This window comes from Carya illinoinensis, chromosome 11, assembly GCF_018687715.1.
Source record: "Carya illinoinensis cultivar Pawnee chromosome 11, C.illinoinensisPawnee_v1, whole genome shotgun sequence".
Classification (NCBI taxonomy): domain Eukaryota; kingdom Viridiplantae; phylum Streptophyta; class Magnoliopsida; order Fagales; family Juglandaceae; genus Carya; species Carya illinoinensis.
In genome coordinates, this window is record NC_056762.1 from 42,899,799 (window position 1) to 42,909,674 (window position 9,876).

Below are 9,876 nucleotides of genomic sequence, written 5' to 3' on the forward strand. Positions count from 1 at the left end.
TGATCTTGACAAGTAAATGCTTAATTAATAACAAAACTAAAAGCTAGAGAGAAATATATATATATATATATATATATATATATATATATATATATAAGAGATGGGGAGAACAAAAAAGAAGGAAAAAATACTGTTTGTGCAAGTGATGATCTTTTGTAAATCGTTTGAAAAAAAATATATTAGAATTTGCTTAAAAATTACATTTTTTTTTAAGGCTTGCGAACATCTAAATTAAACTTGTATATGGCATTATTTAACTTGAAAATCAAAACTATCTAAAGATTCGTACGTACAGTAGGCTGACAAATGAAGGCAAGCAAAGCTATATATAATTATATGCATGCCTGGCAAAACTGAAACGCGCACGTTCTTTATTAATCCATGAACCCAAGCACCTGATCATCTAGCGGCCTGCCTGACATGCAATATTGGACTACACAAGAGACTGACAGGCCAACATGCGCATGCATGCATGCAGGGCCACAGCCTGATCAGTAAGGATGATGGCCGGTATAGTCCATTAGCAATAGCATGCACGCAGTACTGGTATATTGGTGCAGGCAGTAATTAACCTGATCTCAATTAATCATTCTAGCTGTGTTATGTGATTTATCAAAAGGAATATGCCTTTTATCCCAAATTCTATTCCTAGATATTAATTATATATACATATGTTGATAAGTATCAGCCTGTCTTAGAATACTACACCTTGTAATGTCACCTTTTCCGTGACATGATCATAGAGAGGACAGAGATCTTGATCAGAATCGGTATGCGGAACACTAACGCGTATATACCTACATTTTCTTCATTTTTTTTTTTTTTTGAAAAATTAGAGAAAATATATTAATTTTTTCATTGTTAGACCTACTACTGTTCAAGTCACCCAATGAATGTGATAACTAATTATGTATATATATATTACATCTTTTTAATCACATTTATATGAAAGCTATCAAAAAAAAAATCAGAGGTTTTGTTTTCTTAAATGTTCTAATAAAAAGTTCACTTATGTTAGCAGGTTAACACCAATAATTTTAGGTTGAGTTTAGATCTTCTATTCAAGCTAACAATCGATCTCTCGCGTACGTGATTAGCATGAAAAATCTAATTTACTTGAGCTTTAGGTTATGTTTGGTTATTGAATCAATCTTAAGTCATTTCAAATTAATTGTTGATAGAATTTATTATTTTTTAATTTTTTTATAAAAAAAATTAAACTCATCTTAATTTATTTTATATATTTCAACGTAAAAAATTAAACTTGTCTCAATAAGATTTATAAAATATTACTATTTACAATTCAACTCAACTTACCTTAACATTACAATACAACTTTAATTTTAAAAATTATTCGGATAGATTTGGATAGTGAAATGAGAATTTTTAATTTTAGATGAAAGTTTAAAATATTATTTTTTAATATTAATATTATTATTATTATAGAATTTTAAAAAATTGAATAGGATTTAAAAAAATTAAATTATTTATTATATTTTATATAAAATTTAAATATATATATATATATAAAGACGATATTTTCCACTTGCCAAATCTGCAATTATTGATCCAATCATTTTCATGCATGAATAGGCAATCCAATCACATTTGTCAAATCAAAATGAATTTATTTTTCCATGAATAGATACGCAATTATTATTTTATTCTAGTGGCCTACGTAGATGATTATGACTAAAAGATTGATGTAAACTCCAATTCATAAAGGTATTTAAGTTCAAATTTTACGTTATTGTATTAAAGTACTATTTTAATAAGATGAATTTTTATAAATATGAAAAGAAAAGTTTGATATATTTCTTAAATTAAGGGTAATATTAATTATTTTTTTTAATTTATATATTTATACTCATTTTTCTCTTGTTAATAAATATTATTTAGTTTCAAGTTTTACAAGTGATTTTGATTTAGGCAAAATATTTTGTAGGATTTTTGTTTATTTATATATTTATTTCTCATATAATAATTTAGACTTTTTTTATTTTTTAAAAAAAATCATCATTATTTCTAATTTTACAACTATTTAAGTCTAACTTGTGGACTTCATAAAATAATTTCAAATTTTACTATTAATCAATATTATTCAAAATTTTCTTTGTATTTTGATGAATGATCTTTTGTCTTCTCTATATTGATCATCTAATGAAACTAACTGTCAAAATTAATCTAAATTCTCTCAGGTATAAGTTGGTATAAGAGCTTGAAGAAATGTGGGGATACGAGCTATAAATATGAAATTCTTAATATTTTAAAAAGTTTTCTTCATTTTTATTTCTAAATATCATTTAAATAAAAACTAATTTTTAATTTTTTAATTTTTACATTTGATTATTACCTAATTATTATTTAAACGTAAAAATCAATAAAATTTTTATAAAATTTAAAATTTAAATTATATTATATTTAAATAATTTATTAACTTTATAATATTTTTATTCAATTTTTTTTTTCTAAAATCTAATAATAGATCTTAATTTAAACTATTTTGTTATTATTTACAAAATTTTCAAATATTCTAAATATTCAAATCAACCTTAAAAGAGTGAAATAGGTTTATGGAATAAACTGTATAAAATTATTAATTAGGTATTTAATGTTAAAGTCTCAAATTATGACATAGACTTGAAGGATATCTTTTGCCCAAAATACGAATGCCAAAAGCTAATACAAGACAAAACTCACCAAATTGGTTACCAATGCATGCATGACTCCAATCCTTATCACTTCTCACGATCGACATGAATGGGCAGAGATGTTTGCTGGCCCCTCTCATTGCGCAGTCCACGACAAAAGATGTTTGCCAAAAGCTACCCATTGAAAACTGTAGCACTCTTGAAAAAGTAAAAAATACGAAATTTAAATAAAAAATTTCAATCTTTTTCAAAATTAAAACGAGTGCACGACATAATTAAATTGAGTGTACGACATTTATTGACTCAGGTCATGTAGTATACTCTAAATAAAAAGTGCAGAGAGCATTGCTGATCATGGGTAGTTAGTTACACAGTCGCAGTGACGAATTGTGAAAAGCACCCTTCTCTCTCGGTCTCAGCCAATATGGACTGGACTTGACTGCACTGCTTCATGGATGCCACTTGTTTATCTAAGCTGAACCATTCTACACCCTTCATATCCTATCTTCTTCCCACGTGTCGCCCTTTCTCTTTTCCCATATTTCCTTCTGCTGATCATCATCTTCTTCCTCCATAAATACAGTTCCACCCTCCTCTGCCTCCATATATAACCACACACACCCCCACAAAGCTAAACGACCTACTTGTCGTTAAAGGCCGATCAAATGGCAACCATTGCCTCCTCCTTCACCTTCACACCACAGAGACACGCTCTATTTGACAGCTCGTCCTCCTTCCATGGCACCCGTCTTGCCCCACCTTCCCTCCGCTTCCTCTCTGTCAAGTCTGATGCTCAACCCTCCATCTCCGTGTCTGCCTCTTCATCCCCACCCTACGATCTCAAGGAGTTCAAGTTCGAGCCTATCAAGGAGTCCATCGTCTCCCGTGAGATGACCCGGCGGTACATGATGGACATGATCACGTACGCCGACACTGACGTTGTCATTGTGGGTGCGGGCTCCGCCGGCCTGTCTTGCGCCTACGAGCTCAGCAAGAACCCGTCTGTACAGGTGGCCATCATCGAGCAGTCTGTCAGCCCAGGAGGCGGTGCGTGGCTTGGCGGTCAGCTCTTCTCGGCTATGGTAATGATGTATATAAAAACAAAATTGTAGCTAGAAAATCTGGATGCTGCGATTGTTGTTATGCACATTAATTATTTGGATCTTTCGGGCGGTTTCTTTGTTAATATCAGTGTTTTTTTTTTTTTCTTTTTTCAAAATATTTTAGAAATAAAAAATTTTGTTTGTGAAAGATTTTGACGCTTATGCAAACTAAACCTTATTGAATCTCGATATATAGGTTGTGCGCAAACCGGCGCATGTGTTCCTTAACGAGCTGGGCATCGATTATGATGAGCAAGACAACTACGTGGTGATCAAACACGCGGCGCTCTTCACCTCCACCATCATGAGCAAGCTCTTGGCTCGCCCCAACGTGAAGCTCTTCAACGCGGTGGCGGCCGAGGACTTGATCGTGAAGGGAGGGAGAGTTGGTGGGGTGGTGACGAACTGGGCACTGGTGTCGATGAACCACGACACGCAGTCGTGCATGGATCCCAACGTAATGGAGGCCAAGGTGGTGGTCAGCTCGTGCGGCCATGACGGGCCTTTCGGTGCCACTGGGGTCAAGAGGCTAAAGAGTATTGGGATGATTGACAGCGTTCCCGGGATGAAGGCACTGGACATGAATGCCGCTGAGGATGCTATTGTAAGGCTCACAAGGGAGATTGTACCTGGGATGATTGTCACTGGAATGGAAGTTGCTGAGATTGATGGATCCCCAAGAATGGTATGTTTCCTCCTTTTCCCCTTTTTTATTAAATGGCCGGTGTTGGACTAGTTTATAACGTATATGCTTGAATTGTATATTTATCATCTGAAAATTGAAATCATACTCTGTTTGAACATGAACATCAAGAACTTACATAGGGGACGAGTATTTTTATGGACATCAAAATTTATACCCTCTAGCTCTTTGCAAAAGGCCATTTTTTATACGTGCAATGATTTTTGGCCACAATGGATATTATTTTAGGTATGAAAAAATTATTTGCGTAGGTTTTGATTGTATAAACTTTTAAGTTAGATCTTTTGAAAAAAGTTGAAGAAAAATATCGTTTTATAATGACTCACTGATCTTCTTCAAAGAAAGAATGCGTGTGAGATCACTTGCATGCATTAAATATATCTACTTTACTCGTTAGATTTGATTTAGATTAACTTGATATGACAGCCTCAATCATAATAGAGACGCCCACAAGCTATCTGCTACTTAATTAGCCTTTATTTTTTTTTTGATAATCAATTAGCCTTTATTTTGGTAGGGCTAATTAGCCAATTATGCTGTGTCTCCCTTTCATGAGAATGATAGGGGGCGTGGACCCAACATAAGCGAATTGGCCAATTAGGTTGTGGTCTGTCCCATCCTCGGTCCTAATCACGCAGAAACGCCACAGTATGTGGAGGTCTGATGATTTATTGGTGACAAGAGTAGGTCTTTCATTGACTATTATTTACGTAGGATTTCTGTTTCTGTTTTCTTTCCTTCTTAACATTTTCTGTATTAGAAATGATTCGGAAACTGAATGCATTACCAAGTCAAGCTAACGTGGAACGTGAGTTGTAGTAAAGTTAAAATTGTCACAAAATAGATGTCAATATGGTCAATTTCTTGGCTCATCGCTGGCTCTAGTGATGCTTTGAACATGTATTTGTCGTGCATGTTGGGCTGCTGCGCGCTGTACCCTATTATCAGTGGTATAGTATACAAGGTAATGGTCCCTCAAAGTTTTGTCCTCTAAAATTACACAATAATATTTAAAGAGCATTAGCCATGCATAAAAATATTTTATAAAAGTTAGTTTGATGTGATATTTTAGATTATAAAATTATTTTATTATAAAATAAATTGAAGGTATTATATAATGAATTTCACCTAGGATTTTATTGTGGATACGACCCTTCTTTGAAAAAACTGAAGTGATTAATTAATTAATTGTAACCTTTGTATAATATGGGGGTAATGCAGGGTCCCACCTTTGGAGCGATGATGATATCAGGGCAAAAGGCTGCTCACTTGGCCCTGAAGTCGCTGGGACTTCCCAATGAAATTGATGGGTCATATGTTGGAAGCATCCACCCGGAGATGATCCTTGCTGCTGCAGATTCTGCTGAAACTGTCGATGCATAAACCAAATTTGGTCTTGTTAATGAAATGAAAAAATGCTGGAAATAAATTATCCAGGCCGTTGACTGGAACTAATGTGTACGTACTAGTGGCGGTGGCCGGATGGTTGATGTGGCTATATGTGTGTGTGTGTGTGTGTGGTAAACATTTGTGAAGAATGTGGGTGTCGATCTTCATGTATCTTTTCTTTTAATTGTTAGCTGTGACTATGTATATATATATATATATATATTATATGTGGGTGTGGTATGACGTTGCTGCAACTTGGAAGGTAGTGGGGATCATTTGCCATGCATTTAGCTTTTGTTTTATATATTATAAAGTTGTAGGATCATTGCAATTAGAAGATGCCCGCCAACGTAGCAACTATATGCATGCAGGCTGCGCCGCTGCAGCATGCATGCGCGCAGCTAGCTTGTACAGTGGTCTGGAGAAATATAGGGTCTGTTTAATTGGCTCGACTGTCTGTCCTCCATCCCATCGATCTTCACCACCGGCATCATGTGCTAAAACATTAATGTGAAGAATTGAACTTAAAATAAAAATAAATAAATAATTAAGCTTTGCTCGCATGGGAACAATTAATAATCTTGGCATGCAATGCAAGAGGGAGAAAGCTGCATGCATGCCTGATCTGTGTTTAATTTAGACAACTGATCGATCATGATGATGATGTGGATGTTTAGTTAGTTAGCCATGATATATCTGAGGATGTTTTTCGTGAGTTTATAGTTTGATACAAATTAATTAAGCTGTCTCTTACAACGTACGCTGGCCTACCCCAAGAATTGAATTAAGCCAACCCTCAATTCTTCCGTTAATGCACTAATTATATATACATATACTGTCATGTCTGTAAACCCTCCGAGTCCCACGCTAAAACTAGCGGAAGATATTTCAGCTGACTCAGTCTCCTCACGTCTCTCCGTCTCTGTCTCTTTTATTTCTTGTAACCATTTCACCTCTTTCTAGGGTTTTCCTCAAACTCTCTCCTCCTCCTGCCCTGCTCCTTCTCTTCTTCTTGCGGCGTCTTTACGCCCGACGCCGCAACTCCCTTTCTACGCAAAAATCCTCACAAAACTTATAAGCAAGCAATGAGAACAAAATCATCAGGAATGAGATTTGCATGGCAACATGCATGGCCCTTTTCCGTGACATGTTTCATGCTATTTGTGTTGTTTTATAGAGTTGAAGTTTGTCATGGACAAGACGACTACGGTGACCCAGTGCCAGCGGCTCCGCCTCCCGAGCAGGACAACTGCAATGGGATCTTCCTTTCGTACACCTTCATTTCGCGCAAGAAGGAATTCCCGCACTTGAAAAACGCGAGCGCTCAGGCGTGGGCGTTTAAGTCCATAGCCACTATATTGAATGCCGGGGAGGAGGAGCTCCAGGCGTGGAAGATGTTCATAGGATTTCAGCACAAGGAGATACTGGTGTCTGCTAGCGGGGCCGTTCTGGTAGACTCGAGTGATTTCCCGGCGGCGGTCGGGAATGGGACGTACCTGGCTGGATATCCCATGGCAGACTTGAAGACCTCGATCGAAACGGCCGGGGATCTTGATCAGATTCAGGTGAAGGTCGATATCATCGGAACGCAATTTGGGGTGAAACCGCCGGGAGTGCCGATGCCAAAGACAATTAAACTCGAAAATGATGGGTATAAATGTCCTGCACCGCGTCGTCGTGGTAAGTTTGTTCATTTCTAATTAAGTATCATATTTGGTGCATGCATAAGCTGGCCTAAAGATCAAATCGATCGATTTTTTTCCCTGTGATCAAACTTTTGATGCAAACAAAAATTTAAAAAAAAAAAAAATCAATTGAGAGAAGGATAATTTGGTATTATGTAATCATATTAGATGTTTTCTTCACTTGGGTTCCAAAAAAAAAAATCATAGATGTTGATCTTCTGAAAAATTTCAGCAGAAATTTCATGGTTTCATCTTTCAACAATCCAATCAAAAGCGTTTTATTCGTTGTTGTTCTTCAATGGACTATATATATATGAATTGTTTTCAATATATTTCCCTTGAAGGTGGTGGACATTTTGGCAAGATTTGACTCATATATGAAGTTTTGGCAAAATTTGTTAATTTTGCATGCAGGGCCTAGCTCGATGCTAGTATGCTGTACAAAGGATCCAAAATACAAGGCCAAAAAACTAAAAAAGACGAAATTCTTGCCTCGTCAGGATGGTGATCTCTCCTTGACATACGACGTGCTCCAAGCCTATCCAAGCAACTATCTAGCCCAAGTGACCATCGATAACAATCACCCCTTAGGCCGTCTTGATCACTGGAACTTGACCTGGGAGTGGATGCGAGGAGAGTTCATTTCCACTATGAGAGGAGCCTACACTCACAAAAAGGACGGTACCGGCTGCATCTATGGCCCTGCCGGCGTTTACTATTCAGATCTCGACTTCTCTCAAGTCATGAACTGTGATAAAAAGCCCGTCATGACTGATCTCCCTCCCTATCTTGCAAATGATACCAAAGTTGGGAAGTTACCTTATTGCTGCAGAAATGGCACCATCTTGCCAAAAGTAATGGATGAGAACAAAGCAAGGTCTATTTTCCAATTAGAAGTTTATAAGCTTCCTCCCGACTTGAACCGGACTGCTCTCTATCCACCCCAGAAATGGAGTATCGTCGGAGTTGTTAATCCTCACTATAAGTGTGGCCCTCCAATTAGGGTCGACCCAACAGAGTTTCCAGACCCAAGTGGCATTCAGGCTACGATTACTGCAATTGCAAGTTGGCAAGTGGTATGCAACATTACACGTCCAAAGGTTAAGCAAGCTCGATGTTGTGTCTCCTTTTCCGCATACTATAGTGCCAGTGTCATTCCTTGCAACACTTGCGCCTGCGGTTGTATGGAATCAGACACTTGCAATCAGAATGCCCGCGCGATGCTGCTCCCTGCAGAGGCCCTCCTTGTGCCTTTTGCAAACAGAACGGAGAAAGCAAAAGCCTGGGCTAAAATCAAACACTATCCTATACCAAATCCATTACCTTGTCCCGATAACTGCGGCGTTAGCATCAATTGGAATATTGACACCGACTACAGGAGTGGATGGACAGCTCGAGTTACACTCTTTAACTGGGACGACACCCCTTTTGAGGATTGGTATACTGCGATTCAAATGAAGAAGGCCTTTCCTGGTTTCGAAAAGGTCTACTCCTTCAACGGCACCAGTCTGCCAGATATCAACAATACCATCTTCTTTCAAGGCTTAAAAGGTTTGAATTTCTTGATGGGAGAGACAAATGGGACTAAAATGAATGAGCCAAGAGTGCCCGGAAAGCAGCAATCAGTGATATCATTCTCAAAGAAACACACGCCGGGTATAGATATCCAACGTGGTGATGGATTCCCATCAAGGGTGCTTTTCAATGGGGAAGAATGTGCGCTTCCCCTCGAATTTCCTCGGCCAGGAAATGCAGGGCATCAGTCTCGTGTTCATTTCCTGGCTGTAATATTCATCACCGTCACCACTTTTTTACTGATGACAGATCGCTTCCATATATGATCGTTCCGGGTTTTTTCATTAACTCTTTCCACCTAGTTCGGAGATACGTACGTCCTTGGCCGGGTGAGAATTTCCGTTTCTTGGAAACAGTTAAACACAAACAATAACCCCATGCAATTAATTGCTATGCATTTTCAGCATAACTGTTAATGTGACGCAGCAGCATCAGAGGATGATCAGTAAGCATGCACTTGGGCAAATGGGAAATTATGAACGCCGCAACGTCTATGATTTCAATGCCTGTTGTATCACCAGTTGGTTCCGAGTACTGCAGATGTTATGATAATCTGTATGGAATTATAAATTGAAAGCCGTAGTTATTATGTAAGTATGGATTCGCATGGTGTCTGACGGATATTTTCTTTTCTATTGTACAATGTCGATCGGGTTCATGTCTTTTTGTTTTCGAGTAAGTTTTATAAGAGGATCTGAAATTTTCCCAACTTTGTCTTAATTTCTAACGTGTTGGTTTTCAGTATTGATCTAGACCTTTTAATTCAATGC

General features: G+C 37.2%; 2 protein-coding genes across 4 annotated transcripts; both read left to right on the top strand.

Moving 5' to 3' along the window:
* The first annotated feature begins 3,019 nt into the window (after positions 1-3,019).
* LOC122282819 (thiamine thiazole synthase, chloroplastic-like) lies at positions 3,020-6,100 on the top strand. Its single transcript, XM_043094856.1, has 3 exons — positions 3,020-3,733; positions 3,951-4,439; positions 5,679-6,100. Exons 1-3 carry the CDS (start codon positions 3,317-3,319, stop codon positions 5,838-5,840), a joined length of 1,068 nt encoding a protein of 355 aa, XP_042950790.1. The 5' UTR covers positions 3,020-3,316; the 3' UTR covers positions 5,841-6,100.
* Positions 6,101-6,245: 145 nt separating this feature from the next.
* Positions 6,246-9,815, top strand: LOC122282818 (COBRA-like protein 10). Of its 3 annotated transcripts, none has more exons than XR_006230473.1 (3): positions 6,246-7,526; positions 7,946-9,435; positions 9,533-9,815. XR_006230473.1 is itself a non-coding variant. In XM_043094855.1 (2 exons), the coding sequence occupies exons 1-2, from the start codon at positions 6,932-6,934 to the stop codon at positions 9,370-9,372; spliced, it is 2,022 nt and encodes a 673-aa protein (XP_042950789.1). In that variant the 5' UTR covers positions 6,246-6,931; the 3' UTR covers positions 9,373-9,815. The 3 variants fall into 3 exon arrangements, 1 of the variants encoding a protein (XP_042950789.1); XR_006230474.1 differs by having other exon boundaries at positions 9,536-9,815; XM_043094855.1 differs by having other exon boundaries at positions 7,946-9,815.
* Positions 9,816-9,876: the final 61 nt, after the last annotated feature.